Below are 19,682 nucleotides of genomic sequence, written 5' to 3'. Positions count from 1 at the left end.
CCGAGCCCCGCAGCGACCCCGGGACCGGAGAGGGGAGAGGGAGCGGCAGCTGCGGCTCTGGCCGAGGGCTGGGGTGGGTCCCTGGGTGCTCCCGCAGCCCCGGCCGTCCCGCCCGGGGGATTCGCCTCCCGGGGGTTTCCCAGCCCGGGGCTCCGAGCTCGGGATGTCGCTGCGCTGTCCAAAGGCGAGATCAGCTGGGGTGACACGTCCCCGGGCAGTGTTCCTCCCATGGTCTCAGGAGCCATAGCCTCCGTCCGGCTGCTCGCGCTCCGCCGAGGAGGGCAGACCCCGGCTCCGGGCGCGCCTGAGCCCGCGGGGCCCGCGGGGCCGTCCCGTCAAGGCGAGCAGGGGGCACAGCGGCTCGGCGCTCGGGTGGATGCCCAGGCAGGTTTTCCTGGCACCGGCTTGGCAGCGAGGGGCTGCAGAGCCCACCATCGCGCTATCCCTTGGGCTGGAGCAAAGACTGCGGCAGCGAAAGCCGCGGGGGAAGGCAGGGCCAGCCCGCGGAGCCCCGAGCGCCGGGAGCAGCACGGGCCCCACCGGCAGCGGAATGCGCGGGGCTCGGCAGCCGCTGCTGTCCCGGGTGGGGCCGGGGTGTGCCCGGGAGCAGCTGAGCCCATCACGGATGATGGGGCACGGGGCAGCTCCACCGACTGCCCCGCCCGGGCACGACCCGGCCCAGCCGCTGTCCCCTGCACAGCTCAGGGCTGCGCCGTGCCAGCTTGGCCCGAAACGTCGGGGAGATGGGCACTAGGAGGAGCACTGAGAGCAGCCAGGTCAGGGAAAGCCGTCAGGGGCTTCAGCCGGATCCAGACCCTGATCTGGCCCTGGCACAAGCCTGGAGGAGCTCTCGGGGCTCAGCCCTGCAGTCAGACGTGCAGGGAAACGCGCTGCCTGGAAGAGGACATGGGCCCTGCTCCGGCTGGAGATACAGTGGGACGTTTTTGGGGGAGCTCCCCCACCTCTCTGTGTGCCCAGGAGGGAAAGGGACGGGCTGTGGGGATGGAGGCTCTGCCTGGCAGCTGATCAGGGAGGGCACCAACCACCAGCTTTGGGGTTTGGGTTTTTTCCCCGTTTCCTCCTCCCTGACCCAGCCTTCACTCACTTCCTGCGCTGAGCCCCGAAACCTCCAGCACAGGCAGCAGCAGGAAATAACTGCCAGGAAGGAGAGGCCAGGGAATGTGTCCGGTGCAGCTGCTGGCCCCGGGGATGTCCGGAGGGATGGGGAGGGGGTACCCACATGGAGGACCACGGCAGTTGGGGTCCCCCACCCCCATGTGCAGGCAGACCAAGCCCCACAGGAATGGGAGCCTCCTGAGCACCAGCTCCCATGGTGGCTCTGCAGCTGGATCCTGCCAGCAGAGTCAGGAGCAGGACAAGACAACTTCCCTGAGCCGTGGGGCAGCCCCCAAGGGCTTGGAGGCCCCTGCACAGCAGGCTTGCCTCTGTTTTAGTGCTGGGCAGACCCCTAAGTCCCTGCACCATGGGCCTCTACTGGGGAGAGAGTGGATGCAGGTAGGAAATGGTCTCTTGGTGAAGCCAGGGCAGAGGTTTCCTGCACCCCTGGGCACTAATCAACCCCTCATCCTGCCTGAACAGGCATAGCCTGGGGCTTGGGGGGGATGGAGCCATGGTGGGTGATCCCAGAGGAGAGTGGCTGCGCCCTTGGTCATCATGTGGTGGGACCAACACCAGCCAGTCCCAGCTCAACGCTCAAGTGCCCCTAAGGTGCCCAAAACCCATCTGAACAGCACTAGAGGCCCTCAGGAACCCTCACTTCATCAACAGGATACTGGGGAGAGCAACTGCTTCTTGCCCAGGGCAGGGAGAGCCTCAGAGGCATGGTGTGGGAGGGACTGCAGGCTCTGGAATCCGGATTTTCCCCTGTAAGGAAATATCTCAACCAGCATCCCTCTCTGCTCCACCAGAGCAGGCGCCTTGCAGCACTAAAGCCTCCCATGCCCCAGCCAGGATTGAGGGATATGGCAGTGCTCCCAGGCTGGGGAAGCCAGATCCCATGGGAGGACGTGCCAGGAATGGGGCCTGGGGGAGGGTGAGGGGCCCCTCTATGAAGGCAGTGCTGAGCTGGTGCAGTCAAAGGCCTTGTGACTCCAGCTGGGGAGCAGCAGCTGGACTGGTCTGACACTGGTAAGGGGAGATGTTGGGAGTGGGAGGAGGCTGGAGTGGGGCAAGGAATACATGGGGCTGACTCTGTGGGGATGGGGTAAGGACACCCAGCCCAAGCACTATGCAATCCCCAGGGGAGTTCCCAGCGCCGGCCAGTGTGGATGGTAATGGATGGTGATGTCACACAGGAGCAGTGGGGGTGCCCATGCCCAGGATCTCGTGCCTAAAACAACCCTTATTTTATTTATACCAAAGTCTCAGGGTCCTTCATGATAAATGCAAGGACAGAGAAAAGCCTCAGGAACATGCCCAGTGCTGGGCCAGGCCTTGGGGCCATGCATAGAACAGTGTCTGTGCCGTGGCATGGGAGCCCCTGACAGAAGTCCGAGGGCGCTGAGCCCTCACCGGCGGTACCGGTACCGCTTGAAGTGGAACCAGAGCTGGAAGATGCCATTGGCAAACTGGCAGCGGAAGCCGTGGCGGTGGGAATACTCCCACTCCCTGTTGACGATCTTGAAGGCAATGTCCTCGTAGGGTGGTCCGGCATGGAAGCGCAGGATGGCAAAGTCCTTGTTGTCCTGGCAGGCCTCCAGGAAGTACTCGGGCGTCGAGCGCTTGTCAATGAGGTCGGGGTAGAAGATGTTGAACTTGTAGCCCTGCACGATCTTGGGCGGGGGGTTGTCGAAGTCGTAGTGGGTCTGGTTGTACTTGTTCCACTCGAAGCCCGTGTGCACGCGGTTGAAGAAGCGCGGCTTGCGGGGCCGGTACTTGTCAGCCCACAGATAGGCCTTGCCCGTGAGCGGCATCTCCACGCTGAACTGCGCCTCGTCCGCGCCCATGCCCTCCTTGGCCTTACGGAAGAAGATGTCGTCGGTGCTCTCGGAGGCGTCACCTATAGGGGAGGAGAGGTGACATCAGGTTCTGCAGTGCCAGCCAGGCCTGGGCCACGCAACACTGCCCCAAGGCATGCAGAGAGAAGGAGCTGCTGTGCAGAGGATGCAGAACTGGATATGGGAATGCACAGACTGCCCTGTGGGCTCTGAGTGGGCACTGGGCTGAGCTGTGCCCGAAAACTCAACCAAACACCCTCCCCGCCTGTCTGCACCCAAACACCTTGGTGGTACTGAGGCAGGTCTCCCAGGGAGCACCAGCAGCCTGAGCACCATCTCCCTGCTCCTGCCCAGGCCACAGTGCCCTTTGCTCCAGGGGCACCCCTCTGCCAGGTCAGCTCTGCGTGCCTGAGCCAGATCCAGCTCTTCCCTTTCCTGAGGGCACTGTCCCCTCCCCATGCTGGGCAGGCTGCCCTGGGGCTCACCTGTCACCTGGAGCTGCTGGCGCAGGAGCAGCAGCCGGTGCGTGTCCTCCTCGGCCTCCAGCACGTGGGCGTCGAAGGGCAGCTCATTGGGGCCCAGCAGCCGGGGGCTGTACTTGCCCGCATCGTAGTCATCCAGGCTCTGCTGGATCAGATCCTCCTCCATCAGCACGGCCTCCCCCTCTGCCTCTCCCTTGGCCTCTGTGTCCTGCTCTGCCTCTGGCTCTGAGGATGGCCCTGGCTGTGCCTCAAGGCTCTCCTCGGGATCCAGCCTGCATGGAAGGGAGAAGAGAGGACTGGGACGGGGATGGTACCCTCGCTGGCTGCTCACCTGAGCTCTGCCTCGGAAAGGGTGGGGGCACACGACTGCCTCTGTGCCTGGGGACAGGGCCAGGTGTTTGCTCACCTGTCACTGGGGGAAGCCGGCTCCCGCTTGATGATGGGGAAGAGCGGTTCACTCTCCACACCCTGCTCCTGCTTCAGCTTGTACAGCTTCTGACGCAGCACATCCTGGTGCCGCTCCCGCAACCTGAGAGAGGAGAGGAGCCGTCGGGTCCCACCCAGCAGAACCACCTCACTCCCACTGCCCAAAAGCTTTGACATCCACCTCCATGGGCAGAAACCTGCCGGGCTTGGAAGGCTTTGGGCTGAATAAGCCCCAGATCAGTTCCCTCTTAAGAGACCTCACTAAACATCACCACTGCAGAAGGGACTGCGTGTCTCACTCTGCTCCCCTCTTGGAAATCAGCCATCTCAGAAAAGGCAGAACACCCTCCCCCATTCCATCCTCCAACTGGGTTTAGTCTCCCCAGCTCTGCCCACGGCAGGGTCTGCACTGCTGCCACTCTGCTCTCACCTGGCCCGAGCCATGTAAGCCTTCAGCTGCTGCAGAAGGCTCTCCCAGTACCCAATGTCCAGGTTGGGCCCTCCCGCCCGGATCTTGCTCTCGATGCCCTGGTAGAGAGCTTGCAGCTGGTTGTACGTCTTCCCCTTGAACACAGACTGCACATCCGAGCTGACCGAGGCGTTGACGCCATCCCGACGCTCCCCTGGACAGGCGAGGGCAGCTGGTCAGTCTCCAGGCACCCAGCTGCACTCATCCCGGTTCTGCTGACAGCAGGAGGCCAGGCCTCAGGCAGGGACAGCTGCCAGACCCACAGCCTGCATCCAGCAGGTCCGAGAGAGCCCCTCCGAGCCTGAGCACACATGGTGACCCACCGCTCACACCAGACTCTGCTCTCCTGCTCACCTGGTCCTCCTTTCCCAGAGGCCTCCAGCTTGCGCAGCTTGGCTATCTCATCCTCTGTGATGATGGTCATGTCCCTCCAGAAGTCCACGTTCTTTCCTTGCTCCAGCTCCATGTACACCTGCAGGCAGAAGACACATCAGGCACCTGCTCCACACCAGGGGCAGGAAAGCAGAGCTGGTAGAGAAGCCCTGAGCCCAGGCAGAGGGCCAGCAGAGCAGGCACCTGAATGTCCTCCACCAGGTCCTCCATGTCGGAGACAGTTAAACCATTGAGGAAGGTGTAGGGCTCGTGCATCTCCACAGCCAGGTCATCATCCTCTGCACTGATGTACTTGGCCAGAAGATCGATGGGCTTCGCCCTCCCATCCCGAATCCGGATCTTAGACCTGGGAAGAACAGAGGGACAGTAGGGAACACTGAGCAGTGCCATCCTCTGCCCCACGCCAGGCCTGGCTCTGAGCAGGTGCACACCTACCGCAGCTTAGCCTGCTGCAAGTGGAAGTTGTCCTCCTGCTCTTCCCAGGTTTTGAAGTGCTCTGCCTCCTTCTCCCGCTGCAGCATCTCCAGCTCCTGCTCCCTCATGGCTTTTTCCCGTTCCCGCTCCAGGCGCAGCTGCTTCACCTGCCCAGGGTGACAAAGCTGTGAGAGCACTGTGGATGGGCCCCTGCGCAGACAGCACAGACCCCTGCTTGAGCACACAGCCATGACATGACCTGTGCCTGAGCTGCCCTGGCTCCTGCCATCAGCCCAAGCTCCTGGAGAGTGGGGAGCCAGTGGGGCCAGGCTGCCTGGGCTCACTGCCAGCCCTGTGGGAGACAGGGGGCACAGGCACAACTGAGTGCCTCAGTGTTGTGACCTGGCACTGTCCTCCTCAGCACCTCCTGAGCTCCTGGGCTCAAACCTAAGGGAAGAGGTTTCTCATTCTGGAATAGCAGAAGCCAGGTTTTACAGCCTCCACAATCCTACAGACTGGACACAGCCAGGAGAAGAAAATGGGGACTTCCCAGTGAGAACCAGGCTGTAAACAGGGCTCTCTGTCAGACAGTGACATGGAAAGGACACCTTATCCCACCTTCTGCAGCTCCAGGCGATTGTCCTCCTGGATTCGCTTGTTCCTCTCCTTCAGGTCCTTCTCGTCCAGATGGCTGATCCCTTTCTTTTCCAGTGCCTTAAACAGAATGGCCAAGGGAAGCTGTGGAACCCAAGGACCTCTGCAGCCCCTCGATGGCCAGCAAATGCTATTCCCTTCACCTGTTTCTGCTGCTCCAGAGAGGTCTGATCCTGTTGAAAGTCCCTAAATCACTCAAACACTGCTCCCGAAGCCCCTCAGCAAACCCAGGCTCAGCCCACATAGCCCAGCCGGCCTGGTGAGGTGAGTGCCAGCACAACAGTGTCATGGAACCATGAGGGAAGGGATTAAAGATCATCTCATTCCACTCCCAGCCATAGCAGGGACACCTCCCACTGTCCCAGGCTGCTCCCAGCCCTGCCCAGCCTGGCCTTGGGCACTGCCAGGGATCCAGGGGCAGCCACAGCTGCTCTGGGCACCCCAAGCCAGGGCCTGCCCACCCTGCCAGGGAACAATTCCTGCCCAATATCCCTCTGGCAGTGGGAAGCCATTCCCCTTTATCCTGTCCCTCCAGGTCCTTGTCAAGTTCCTCTCCAGCTCTCCTGGAGCCTTTGTAGCCACTGGAAAGAGGTCTAAGGTCGCCCCAGAGCCTCCTCTTCTCCAGAGAGCCTTCTCTTCTCCCTAACCTGAACACCCCCAGCTCTCTGTCATTCCTATGGCAGAAATGCAGCATTCATGCTACCATGTCCATGTCCCTGACTCAGTAAATGCTGCCCAGCACTCAGCCTACAGCTCCCAGCAGCTCCAAGACCCTCTCCTGCCCTCGACCCATCTTCTTATCTCCCTGCCCTGGATGCAGACCCCACGTGAGGCACAGCTGCCCCTGCCTGTTCCATTTGGCTGCAGAGCCAGGGCAGAGCTCACCTTGCTCCAGATGAATGTGCCCAGGAGGTTGTTGTCCCCAAAGGGATTGTCGGTGTTGGTGTAGCCCATGTACTCCTCACCCCAGCCCATCTTCTCCCGCTTCTTCCTCTCCTTGGCCTCCTTCTTGGCCAGCCTCCGTGCCCGCTTCTCCTCGGGCGTCTCCAGGGCCTTCATCAGAGCCGCCTGTTTCTTCTTCTCCTCCCTCAGCCTCAGCCGCTCCTGCAGGCTCAGCTGCTGCCCCGGCTCCTCCCGGCCGCGGGGCCGCGGCGGGGACGGGGAGCTGACGGAGGACACGGAGGACTTGGATCCGTCCCTCCTGCGGCGCCGCTCCCGGCTCCGCGCTGCCCGGTCCCGCCCGCGCTCCGGGCTGGAGCCGGAGGAGCAGCCCCGGGACCGTGAGCGCTGTTTCCGCCGCTCCTTACGGTGCCGGTCCCGGCTGCGGCTTCTTTTCTTCTTTTTCCATTTCTGCCTCTCATCACCGGAGTCCGAGCTGGGGGGACACAGCCGGGCTTCAGCGGGAGGAGGGCACGGCCGTGCCGGGCACGGGGCTCTCCCGCCGCAGCTGAGGCCGGCCCAGCACCGAGACAGCGAGGGGTACGTGCAGCCCCCGCCCCCGGTACCTGCCCCGGTACCTGCCCCCGGTACCTGCCCCCGGTACCGCCCCAGGCCGGCGTCACGAGCAGCGCTCGGCACCGCCCGCCCGCCCCCGGCCCTCCCCGAGAGTGGCGGGACCGAGCTCCCGGTCCCGTCCCCGCCGGTGCTGACAGCCCCGGGCCCGCTTCCCCACAGCCGCGCGCGCACTCACCCACGGGACGGCTCCCGGCGTCGGCCCCGACTCCGACTGCGGCTCCGGCTCTTGCTCCGGCTGCGGTGTCGCCGCCCGTGGCTCCCGGACCGCGAGCGCCCCCGGTCCCGGTCCCGGTCCCTGTCCCGATTCCGGTCCCATTCCTTGTCCCGGTCCCGGTCCTTGTCCCGATTCCGGTCCCATTCCTTGTCCCGTTCCCTGTCCCTGTCCCTGTCCCGGTCCCGTTCCCTGTCCCTGTCCCGTTCCCGTTCCCGGTCCCGTTCCCGGTCCCGGTCCCGCTCCGCGCGGCCGCCCCGGGCCGGGCTGCGCGACCCGGAGCCCATCGGCAGCGACGGCTCCACCCCGGGGCCTCGTGGGGCCTCAGCTCACCAGGCTGCCCCGCCGTCCGCCTGCGCCCGCCCCGCCCCAGCAGGGCCGCAGCGCAGACAGGCGGGCGGCGGGCAGCCCCGGCCCCATGGCCGCAGAGCGGGCGGAGCGCGGGGCTCAGCACGGGCTGCGGAGCGCTTTGTGCGAGTGGGGACAGAGCTCTGGAAAAGGGGCTCCGCGGAGAAGGAGGGGGAAACTCTCGGAACAACCGCGCCCAGGCCTCGAGCCCCCGGAGCCGAGACGGGCCCAGCATCGGAGCCCGCCCGGCCGCGCCCCCTCCGGCGGGCACGGCCCACGGGGCACGCGTGGGGACAGGCACCAGGACAGACCGGGACAGGGCAGGCACCAGGACAGACCTGGCGCGGGTGGACACGGACAGAAAAGCCCTCGGCCTTGGCCCGAGCCGCCGCCTCGGCCCCGCGTTCTCCCTGTCCTCTCGGGGAGCGCTGGCCGGCAATGAGAAGGGGAATGCGGGGGGCGATGGAGCCCTGCGAACGCCTCTGCCTGCCTTGCACCAAGGCCTGTGCGTGCTCTGGCTTCACTGAAACACTCCCCAAGGCGCAATTCCAGCACACGAGGCCGGAGAGGCAGCGGCAACCAAAAGCTGCATCCCCTCTGCGCGTGTTGAGGGTCCCTACGAGCCCCCGGGTGTGCCCCGGAGCCTTTGCAGGAGCCTGGCTGCAAAGTCAAGGACAGAGGTGCCCATTTTCTCCTGGCAGCCCTCACCTGGCAGGGAGAGCTCCCCTGCAGCCCCAGCAGCAGGCAGTGGTCACTGCTGTCCCGCAGAGTCTGAGACCCAGCTGGGGCCGTGGGGATGAAGCACAGCAGTGCCCAGACCTGTGTGGGAAGGGGCTGCCCTGCAGGGTCAAATCTCAGAGTACAAGACTCGTGGTGCCTCCTTCAGTGCTGGAGAGCCTGGGCAGCACCTGCGGGGTCACTAGGGGAGCCCAGCAGAGAACAGCAGCTCAAGTGCAGAACGAGCTGAAGTGCAGAGGGAGGAACACTCAGGCCAGGGATGCTCCCAGGGTCAAATCTCAGAGTACAAGACTCGTGGTGCCTCCTTCAGTGCTGGAGAGCCTGGGCAGCACCTGCGGGGTCACTAAGGGAGCCCAGCAGAGAACAGCAGCTAAGTGCAGAACGAGCTGAAGTGCAGACGGAGGAACACTCAGGCCAGGGATGCTCTTTTCCATGGGCAAGTGCTGCTCCTGCCCAGGCAGCACTGGCACTGCCTGGGACGTGCTCCAGAGCTTCTGCTGCTCCCTTGTGGTGCCATGCAGAGGGGGCCAAGAATGAGCTCTGAAATCCAAGGTCCTTTCAGCCTCCATGGGAAGCAGTTCCCCAGCACTGGGAGCTGCTGGGACAGGAGGTGACACGGCAGGGATTGTGCCAGCCTGAACAGGGCACAATTTTTTGTTTCTATTTCAGTTTCTATTTCAGATCAACATCTGCCTGCAGGAAGGTTTCTCCTTGTCCCTTGACAGAGCTGTTCTAAGCCTTTGCCTGTCCTCTTACAGGACCAGCCCATCCAGACCCGCTCCAAAGGGTCCAGCATTACAGAACTGCACAAGGATCACCTCAAAAAGGGTAGACAGTTCTTTGAATTGAATGAACATGCTGCAGGAGCTCTGGGTTTACCCCCTCAGGCCCCAAGCACAGCTCCAGCTCACAGAGCTCATTCTCTGGGACACTCCCTGCACACACACCAAGCAGCTTTAGAGACCCCTAGAAACGAGGGGAAGGAATAAAATCTCCACTGATGCTTGAACCATCTCATAAAGGATGCTTGATTTCAGGTGGCTGGAAAGTCCTGATGAGGCCAAACCCTCCAGCTCCTGACTGTGGTCCCAGGGCAGGGGCCTGGCTCAGAACAGCTCCAGCCACCCTGGTTCCCCCAGAGCCCCCTCCTCCAGCACAGCACCCAACAGCAGCAGCTGCAGCAGGGATGTGCCTTTCTCTGGCCGTTCTACACACACTGCTGGGGGAAAAGAGGTTGAATTTTTAGCTTTTTGAAGCTCCTTGCCTTGAGGCCAAAGGCAGGTGAGGCTGTAGGTACTGCATGGCTCCCACTCCCCTCCACCAACCCCTGAGCCCCCCCAGCTGCAGAGCCCCCCGGGTGGCACAGGAAGGTGGCATGGGACATGAGCTGCCACGCAGCGACAGAAAGGGGAGAGTTTCTTGAGAGACTTTTGATAGACTATTTGGTAAATACATGGATACATGAACAGCAGCAACTTGCACCATCCCCAGACTGTGCTCCCAAGAAGCACAACTCAGAGCCTTCTGCATCTACAGGCAGGGAAGGGAAGTCCAGGTCCTGTATTCTGGGCAAGAAAAAAACATCAATTCCTGAAGATTCTCACTAAGTTCAGTACAGTACAGAAGGAAGAGCTTCCCATCAGCCCAGCTACCTTCTGGGACCCAACATAACCACTCCTGAGTGCTGCTGTGAAGAGATTGTGGGGACTGAGGCCTGAGAGCAGGGTCCTGCTTCCCCACCCCTCTACCTGGAATCCCAAGGACAGTGAAGATTGTAAAGGGAATAAAGAGACTCTTTCTCAAGCGAGGTTCATAAAGCACACAAACAAGACCTGTCTCCCTCTGGTCTAAAGGACTTTCTGTTTTCTGTCTGGGAGATAAGGACAGCATTGCTGGATTCCAGACTATGCTATGATATGTGTCCTGCTGATGGATGAGGCTGAACGCTACCCCTGACATCAATTCTCTCACCTACAGCCCACAGCCCTTGCAAAGCAAACCCCCTCAGACCCCCGCAGCAGGGATTTCCACCAGCAGACGTGACCCCACCCACGCAGCTTTCTGTCCAAGAGTCCAGGAGCACAGCAGTGCTGGCACGATTCCGTGGCAGAGCCAGGCTCCCATTCCTGCCTCCAGTGACTGGACGTGCCCTTGTGTCTCTGCCTGTCCTGAGGGGCACAGGGGACGTGTGAGCCCAGTGTCCGTGACCCCAGGGTACACCCACGAGCACGTGAGGGGCTGAGTGGCTCCAGGAGGATGCAGGATCTGGACAAGCCCCACATGGGCTGGGCACAGTGGGGAAGTTGCCCTCCAGCGTGGCCAGGCTCGGGAGGTGCCCAGTTCCCATCTGTCCGTGCCTGCGGGGCTGCAGCAGGCGGTGGCCACTTGGACGAGGTGTGGACTCCAAGCACAGAGGGAGGGGTGGCGCAGCAGTGCAGCACAGGGTGAAGGTGGAACCCATCACGACTTCGGGAGAGCTGAGGAGTCCACGTCACTGTCACCAGGAACTGTGTGCTGTCCCGCACGGTGTCACAGACAGGAGAAGTCACTAGAGAGTTTGGATCCAAGTGAATTGGCATGGCTGCTTTGGACTATGGTAACATGGGAGCAATTCTATTCCATGGCCTTTAATACATTTCATTTTCATAGCACCTTTCATCCCAGGGTTTAAGTGCTGTAACGGAAGCAGGTACTGTGCACCCATTAGCACGGGGGAAACCGAGGCACAGAGTGGTTTAGTGATTTGCCTTGGGCCACTTGGAAAAACCGTGGCAGTGTCTGGACAGCCTTAAACCTCCTGACTCCCTCAGCTGGTGAGACCACACTGCTGCCTCACATGAAGCCACTCCACTCCCTGCCCTCCCCAGCAACGTGCTCCTACCCATTCTTCGGTGAAATCTCATGCTCCTTTTTGATGCACAAATATATGACCAAAAAAGAAAAAAAAAAAAAAGAAGAAAAAAAAAAAAAAAAGTGCAGTAAACTAAATGTTTAAAAAAGCACGTGTGCTGTCTCTGTGCAAAGATAAAAGAAATAAATACATGATTAAAAAATTAAAAAGGTTCACAGTATCACACATGGATAGGTAGCTATGGTAGTGCACATCTGGAAAACACTGTGTTACTACCCAGGATTCTCTACACCCAGCTAGAATTCTCTGCTGGGAGCTGCGGGTGAGCGGGTGGTTTCTTTGCTGCCCACGTCTGGGGTGAGTAGAAATACATGGTTATAGTTTTGCTCCGTTCTGAAACGCAGTGCCCGGGATCCTGCAGTGCAGCAATACTGGTGTCAGCAAGCTCTTCCCCATCCACTGGAATGGCTGCATCAACGAAAAGGGAACACATCGACCTGCAGAGGGAATCGCTGCTCTCTGGGACTTCTGTGTCTGCATAGAGATTACTGCAAGAGGCAGAGAGAAGAGAGTCACAGAATCATGAAATCGTTAAGGTGGGAAAAGATCTCCAAGAATACCAAATTCATCCATCAGCCCAGCACCACCACCATGCTCACCACTAACCCATGTCCCCTGGCGCCACAGCCACATGTCATTTGAACACTTCCAGGGACAGTGATGCCACCACTGCCCTGGGCAGCGTGTTCCAATACCTGACAATCCCCTTTCAGTCAAGGCATTTTACCAAATATCCAACCTAAACCTCCCCTAGCACAGTTTGAGGCTGTTTCCTCTTCTCCTGTTCCTTGTTTCCTGGGAGCAGAACCTGACCCCCACCTGGCTGCCCCCTTCTCTCAGGGAGTTGTGGAGAGCAAGGTCCCCCCTGAGCCTCCTTTTCTCCAGGCTGAGCCCCCCCAGCTGCTCCTCATCACACTTGTGTTTCAGCCCCTTCCCCATGTCCACTCACTTCTCTGGACATGCCCCAGCCCCTCAACATCTTTCTGGTTGTGAGAGGAAAGAGGATCAACCCCTGAGCACCAGAGCCCACATCAGCCAGGTCTCTGTCCCGCCAACTTCCCAGCACAACCAGAGGCTGTTCTACATCTTCCAGAAATGGCAACATGTCTGGGAAACCTGAGCTCCCCAAAGTTTTTCCTGCACCAAACAAACTGGGAATAAGGCACAGCCCTTGCTGAGCAGGAGCCCCACGCTGCCAGAGGCCAAGCTGACCTTGCAGAGGGAGCACAAACTCGAGCTCGACGCAGCGGGCACCCGGCACACGGCTCTTGGACACTTACTGTATCGCTCTCCTCATCGGAGACAGAGTGCAGCTGAGTGCTATAGTGGAGCGGGGAGTAAACCCAACTCCTCTCGTCTGTCGGCTGCCAGAGTGGCCAGAGACGGCAGGGAGAATGCAGGGAGAGCAGCAGCAGAGCAGGGAGCAAAGGAGAGAAGAGGAAAAAATAAAAGGAGAAAATAAAAAGAGCAGGAAACAATACAGTAAGAACAGCTGTCCACCTGGAGGGAGAGCACTGAGCCCAGAGCCAGCTCTCAGCAGAGGAGCCCTCCTCATCCTCAGCACACACTGGCTCCCTGCCAACCGGGACACAGGACCTGTGCCAGCTGCAGTGGGGGTGGCACACCCTCTCCTCTCATAGGGACAGAGTTTTAGAGCTTTTGAGATGTCAGGGAAACCTCAGCTCCCAGCCATGGCATCATCCCAGCTCCAGAGAAACCCAGAGATTTGGGAAGTGACTTACCTAAGAGCAGTGACAGCTCTGGGCTCCTGCTACCTGCTACCAGCTCTCACCCTCCCATTTCCAGAGCTCTGTGCATGCTACAAACTGATATCCAGGAGGGCTTTTACAGGTCAGCTGGATTTGTTTGTTGTGCCTTCCTCCCTCTTTGCAGAAGGCAGTGAAGCTGGGGTGAGACCATGGAGGATGGTGGCCACAGAAAGGAAACAGTTATAGCTGAGATCCTGGGGACAGTGAGGTGATGGGAACAAGTACAACACAGGAGGCAAAACACAACTAGACCTTGGAAAGAATGAGGGGAAGGAGGTGTGCCTTGAGGGACAGTTATCATAGCACTGGGCATTGCTGTGAGAAGGCACACTCTGCTGCCTACACAGCACAGATTCTAGGGCTGGTCTCTGCTGCCAGTTCCCAGGGGGGCCCCATTTACACTACAAACAGGCTCTTTTGTCTCCAGAGGAGCTCCCACAGAGAAGAAACTGCCCCCTTTGACCCAGCCTGGCATTCACAAAGGAAGAGAAGCAGAACTGGGTGTTTGGAAGAAGCCTGCAGTGTTCCCAGCCCAGGAACTGAGCGTGACAGTCTACAATGTACAAGGAACTACAAGAAGCCAGAGAAGCTTTGAAGCACTGGGCTCCACATGCTGAACCCCCATTAACTGCAGCTCCATTAGTAGAGACCGCTGGGAGGAAGGAAGGCTGAGAAGCCCCTGACTGGAGCTTCTCACAGGGCTCTGTCAGAGGTACAGGAAACCTCCCCACCACATCAAGCTTGTCCCACATCCTCTTTTTCATCCATGATGGTTCATCCATCCTGACTGAACCACATGCTCCAGCCAGTCTCTTTCAGAGCCTTTTAGGAGCTTGGCTGCATGCGGGGAGCTGCAGGAGATAAAGGAGCACCCAGTGCTTGGCACTACCCCTCCCGGTGCCAGAGCAGCCAAACCCAGCTGAGGGGCAGGAGGGGCTGCAGGAGGAGTTGCCTGTTTGCCCAGCAGCACCTTCTTCATGCCATCAGCAACAGCCAGGGGCACATTCCTGCCCCTGCTTCCCCATGCACCCTGCCTGTAACCCAAATGGGAGCGCCAGGCTGCACCAGCGAGGCTCGGGCAGCGCTGCCACCACCCCCTGGGGACAGCAGCTCTCCCAAAGCATGAGAAGCTAAATGCTAAACTCCAGAACAATCTCAGCTCTAGATTCAGCCCCTAAAAGCTCCAATACCTCCCTGCATCTTTTGGAAAGGAAAATCCTCCCTGCTCACAGAACACCTTCAGTGAAAAGGGAGCACACTGCTGAAGCTGAGAAGGGCTGGAAAGCTGAAACCAGCCCTAACTCAGCACCAGCTCCTGCCTCATTTGGTTTATGAGTTGCTCCCCATATTTCTGTTTGCTACTGGAGTTTTAGAACTTTCAAAACATCTTAATGGTGTCTTTAAAACCCTCTTCCTGGGCTGAGGGAGCTCAGCCTGACATCACCTACAGAGGCCCCAGTGCCTCTCTGGTCAGATCCGGTACTAAGAATCACAGAACAGTTTGGGTTGGAAGATCACCCAGTAACCCCCCTTGCCACAGGCAGGGACACCTTCCACTGTCCCAGGCTGTTTCAAGCCCATCCAGTCTGACCTTGGACACTTCCAGAGAAAGGGCAACCACACGTTCTCTGGGCAACCTGTGCTAGGGCCTCACTGCTCTCAGTTTTCCCAAGGGCTGGGTGACACTACGGCCCATGCCAGGGTAGGAGCTGTGTCACCAGCCTGGAGAAAAGGGACAGAGCTCATGATACTCTCAGATCCTACAAGGAGATCCACTGGTGTAATTTCAATATGCTTCCCCCATATCTGCTGGGCTGGTTCCTAACTCAATCCAGAGCCCCAGCTGTTGAGAGAAATGGGATGCTGGCCCCAGTGTTTCAAAGCTGCAGCTCTGCTCCCCTACATGCTGTGCTGGCATGGTCACTTACAATCCCAGAGGAATGCGAGGTAGTTCGGAGTCTGTGCTGGCGGGGAGAGTAAATCCAGTACCTCCCATCTGTGAACTGAGTGGCCCCAGAACAAGTGAGGTGAGAAAGGAAACAGAGGAAAAAAAGGGTGATGTGAAAGAGAGGATGAAAGAGAAAGCAAAAAACAAGGGGTTGGGCAACTCCAGGCCTGAACGGGTGAGCAGGTGGGAAAGCCGTGCAGGGAAGAGCGGCGCCCATGCCCTGCCACACTCCGCACTTTTATTCCCTGGGGATAAACAGGAGAGTGAACTGCTCTCCAGGAGCAGGCTTCAGTCATCAGATCACAGTCTCCTGGGACTGGCCAAATCCTCCTCTGCACACACCATCCCTTCACCCATCCGCCCCTGAGCACTCCTGCAGGAGCAGCTGTGGTGCTGCGCGAGCGCACGCGTGCAGCCTCACCTGAGCTCCTGCTCAAGTGGTTTTCCAAGGAGAGCACCCATGGGAACTCAAATCAGCTTTTCCCTTCATCCCAGCAGTGATAAACACTCCACAGCACACGACACACATTTAATGCAAAACTCAGACTCAGATGAAGTATGAAATGCTGATGAGCAGTCAGTCACACTCTCTGTGAACACACTCTGCAGAATTTTCTCTTGGATACAGGTGCCCCTCAAGCTGGGGGCAGTCCATATGCCCAGGGACAGGGAGGAAGAGCAGCTGACCCTCACTAGAAGACACTTGCCAGGGGAGCAGGCAGGATCTGCCTGCACACAGCTGCCATCCACAGGCAAGGAGGGGGCAGTGTTAGAGGAGCCGTTTGCATTTTGAACAGCATGCATCCAACCCCAAACAAGCTGTAAAACAAGGCTGATTCCTTCCACAGCTCCCACAAGCCTCAGAGTGACTCGGCAATGAGTGAGCAGCTCTGCAGCAGAGTCACAAGAGCCCAGGGAAAGGCCAATGCTGCATTTTAGTTTAGCCTGAAGGAGCCCATTGCATGGGCTCAGGTTGTCTCCAGCACCACAGGACCGACAGCAACAAGTCAGAGCAGGGAGGAGCCGGGCACCTCTTTTAATGAGGGTTCCAGTGCCCAGACACGAGAGAGCTCAGCTCTCATGGGACAGGCAGTCAGCTGTGCTCTGGGAATCCATGGGACAGGTACATGTTGCTAAAAAACCTCTTCTCTGGTCTGCAGAAGTTGCTCAGCCATTGTGGGAGCTGAGTGAGGACCAGCGCCAGGCTCCACGGCACTCTGCTGCCAACCACCAACTTACTCCCTGGCTCAGCACTAGACTCCCACTGCATCACCTAATGCAGCCTGCAGGGAAAGGAAAAGCCGGAGTTCACCAGAGCCCAAGGTCACCCTCTGCAACCACCTCCCTTTGGGTCTAGGCCATGTTTGTGTCAGGAAAGCAGCCAAGATCTCTGGCTGAGGAAGGAAGAACCTCTCTGCTGCACCCACATCACCTTGGCTTGTCCCAGAGCAAATGTGCTGGCCTAGATGAACACTTGTGCTTGGAAGTAGAGCAGCACAGCTACAGCTACATCCACATCCACAGCAGGAGTGCCACCTGTGTGAGCCCCACTAGATGCTGTTCTCAGTTCTCCAAGTTTAATCCAGTTCCCTGCATTCAAAAACCCACCCAGCACCAAGGTCTCAAGGTGCTTCACACCAAGATGGTGCAGGGCAGCCACTGCCCACCCGACTGCCTGGAACAATACTGACAGCCTTGTCCAACCCTTCCCGTCACCCCCCAGGGCCAGGTGGAGAAGGTCTCTTACAAAGTAGATGTCTGTGACTGGCACGTCGTCTTCATCCGAGGCCTGGCTGGCTGGCTCCGAGGCCTGGCTGGCTGTCTCCACCTCTACGGTGGCTGTGGATGTGACAATGGCACAGGCTGAAGAAGCTGCCTCTCTGCACAGGGGAAAGAAATGACAGTCTAGTCACTGCAGTCAGGACAGGAGCAAGCAAAACAGATTTCTTACAGAGGAGCTTCTGAAGATGCTATGCTATCACATCCTGAAAGGTCAGGTCAGTGCTCAACTGTGCTCAACCTCACTGAACACCCATGACTCCAGCAAAGCCAGAGCCCAGCAAAGCCTCCAGCACAAGCAGCCACAGCTCAAAACCCACTGTGTAGGATCTGCAACACTCTAAAACACTCACTCTTTGACTTCTTCTTCAGGAGCTACAATCTCAACGTCACACTTGGGCTCCAGCTCGACACTGATTTCCTGAACCTCCTCCTGGACCCGCACCTCCTCGTGTGACCTGGAAACCAAAGGGGAGACAGGCCCAAAGACTCAGCTGGACATGAGTTATGCATAGCCCTCAATTTTAGGTCAGCCTGAATCAGTCCAGAGCCAGCCAAGCCTCTTGTGCAGCTCTGCCCTGGCACACAGCTGCTGCTGCAGCTACCGTGGCACTGGGCTCCCAGCACAGACTCAATGGCTGATTTCAGCTCAGAGGGAGCACTCAGACCTCCCAGGATTGAGGGTTTGGATAACCAAAACTCCCAGGAAAAAGAAAGGGAAGATTACAGCACTCATGATTAACAAGGTGGGAAAAGAGGACAAGAGCAAAGGAGTTAAACAGCCAGTGCAGCAGGAAAGATGGGCAGTGGGAGCATGGGAGCAAAGAGAACTGACCTCCAGGGAAAACCTGAGTCCAGAGTTAGCCTGGCACCAGGCCAGAGCCTCTGACCTCTTCCAAAACTCCCGGCACACCAAAGCTGCTCCAGGGTTGAGATTTATCTGCACACTGTGGAACTGCTTCTGGCAATCTTCACTTTAATACCTCATGCTATTAAAGTGCCAGCAGGGCTGGCTGCACTGTCCCCATGGGAAGGAGCAGCAGGAGCCTGCCCAGCCAAGGGGCAGTTGTCAAAGAAGGGGTGAGCTCTGGGTTCACTGACAGCACTGCCCTGCTCCAGGCTGGCTCTGACCAGTGGGCAGCACTTCAGTCCTGCTCCATGCACAGAACTTGCTACACTCTTCCTCACAGGGCTGGACCTCAAACCTGGACTGAATTCCCCAGCAAACCAGAACAACCAGAGGTGTGATACATTCTTGAGCAAATTGGGTAAGGTTTTTTTCCATCTCAGCTCAGGAATGTAAATTCTTGCTTTAATAAATTTGTGTCTGCACTGGTTTTCACCAGGGGATAGCAGAGAGCTCCACAAGTGCACAGGTCCCTGTTCTCCCAGGAAGGGCACAGAGAGGCACTGGCATTAGAAAGGGACAAATCAGGCAAAAAACAACAAAGGTGGCCACACCTGCAGACAGTCAGTGTAGCTCTGGCAAATCTGTGACAGACAGATCTACTCTGACCAAGCCACTGACTGCTCCCAGGTCAGTCTGACTCACCTGCCCCATTTCTGGAGGAGCAGTCACATACCACAGCAGCTCCCTCCCTCCAGGAGGAACAGCCGAGTCTGAACAATTTTGGATGAAGTCACTGCATTTGCCACATGGGCCCCACCACTGGGGCTTGGGTTTAAGTCTCCAATTTTCAGCAATTTCTGACACTGGATTCTGCAGGATGGAGGTGCTTCACAAGTCCCTGACACTTCTCACAGTGAGCAGGTCCCTGCCCTCCAGGGACGGGAATTTGCCAGGATTCAGCAACATGCAACATCCAGAGGTATTTTCATTAGGAAACACCATAGAAAGGGATTTTTTCATAGTGGTGTCTGAATTCAGCAAATCACTCAAAGCTTGGAACTGCAGCAGATGCCTGTGATGTGGGGCAAACCCTCATCTTCCAAAGACTTTTCCTTCCAAGCACCAAACACTGACTGCAGAGAGAGAGGACACCAGCCTGTCAGGCTCCTCTGGCTATGGCACATCCTAGGACTGAGTCTCTGATGTCATTTCAAAGCCTACTACACCTACACAATGTCCTGGAAAGCGAGGGCAGAGCCAGCAGCATCCGCTGGCTCCTCGTGCAGATCCTGCTGACATGGGCAATGGGGTAATTTTTACTGATGCAAAATAATTCCACAATAATTCACAATAATTTAATGGTAAGAGCCTCAAAAATCAGACACCCCTCTGCAGCACAGCATTTCTGTCCTACCTTGCCCTTGGCTCTGAGACACCAGAGGAGGAAAAAAAGCCTCACAGATTTCTGAAAACAATGGAAGCTACTTCTGTGAGGACTGAGGGTCCTCAGTGCCTCACAAAGTCAAAGCCCTTTCACTTTGCCCAGGCCACAAACAGATGCTCAGAGGAGGAATGTTCCTGCTTCAGGGCTCTCTTACTTGCTTAAAAGGACTTAAATGACCTTCCTTGACTCTGGTGCTGGGTGGGTGGGTAAATTTGGACAACACTGTTGTCCCCCTTCCTATCAAATAATCAAATAAAAGCACTACGAGATCTGCTTTGCAAGGAAAATTCTGTGTAAGAAATGGGGATCATCTGATTGCAGAAGCAGCTCAGCATCCATGCCAAAATCCTGGAGCTGCTGAAATTCCCACTCAG

The 19,682-nt window shown here is 58.2% G+C and overlaps 2 protein-coding genes across 11 annotated transcripts in view; both read right to left on the bottom strand.

Moving 5' to 3' along the window:
* Positions 1-2,344: 2,344 nt before the first annotated feature.
* Positions 2,345-8,104, bottom strand: CACTIN (cactin, spliceosome C complex subunit). Its single transcript, XM_039696740.1, has 10 exons — positions 7,855-8,104; positions 6,681-7,480; positions 5,760-5,855; positions 5,163-5,308; positions 4,911-5,073; positions 4,689-4,806; positions 4,296-4,488; positions 3,846-3,968; positions 3,443-3,711; positions 2,345-3,019 (listed from the first exon to the last, which is right to left on the bottom strand). The coding sequence occupies exons 1-10, from the start codon at positions 8,102-8,104 to the stop codon at positions 2,529-2,531; spliced, it is 2,649 nt and encodes an 882-aa protein (XP_039552674.1). The 3' UTR covers positions 2,345-2,528.
* Positions 8,105-10,022: 1,918 nt separating this feature from the next.
* The window catches only part of PIP5K1C (phosphatidylinositol-4-phosphate 5-kinase type 1 gamma), a 48,856-nt gene continuing 39,196 nt past the window's right edge, over positions 10,023-19,682 (bottom strand). For 5 of the 10 annotated variants that reach the window (XM_039696829.1, XM_039696830.1, XM_039696831.1 and 2 more), the window contains 4 exons: positions 17,368-17,472; positions 16,983-17,115; positions 12,799-12,882; positions 10,023-12,006 (listed from right to left, as the gene is read on the bottom strand). In XM_039696829.1, coding sequence (XP_039552763.1) covers positions 12,004-12,006; positions 12,799-12,882; positions 16,983-17,115; positions 17,368-17,472 — 325 coding nt within the window. In that variant the 3' untranslated portion in view covers positions 10,023-12,003. The other 5 variants (XM_039696833.1, XM_039696837.1, XR_005626299.1 and 2 more) reach the window with 4 other exon arrangements.

This window comes from Passer montanus, unplaced genomic scaffold, assembly GCF_014805655.1.
Source record: "Passer montanus isolate IOZ18808 unplaced genomic scaffold, ASM1480565v1 scaffold114, whole genome shotgun sequence".
Taxonomy (NCBI): domain Eukaryota; kingdom Metazoa; phylum Chordata; class Aves; order Passeriformes; family Passeridae; genus Passer; species Passer montanus.
This window is presented reverse-complemented; position numbering and strand designations above follow the sequence as displayed.

Excerpts from the sequence above, each read along its gene's own strand:
- CACTIN (XM_039696740.1), bottom strand. The coding sequence starts at position 8,104 with ATGCTGGGCCCGTCTCGGCTCCGGGGGCTCGAGGCCTGGGCGCGGTTG. Across the intron at positions 5,074-5,162 it reads TTGCAGCAGGCTAAGCTGCG|GTCTAAGATCCGGATTCGGG; the intron begins GTAGGTGTGCAC and ends TGTTCTTCCCAG. Across the intron at positions 3,712-3,845 it reads CCGGCTTCCCCCAGTGACAG|GCTGGATCCCGAGGAGAGCC; the intron begins GTGAGCAAACAC and ends CCTTCCATGCAG.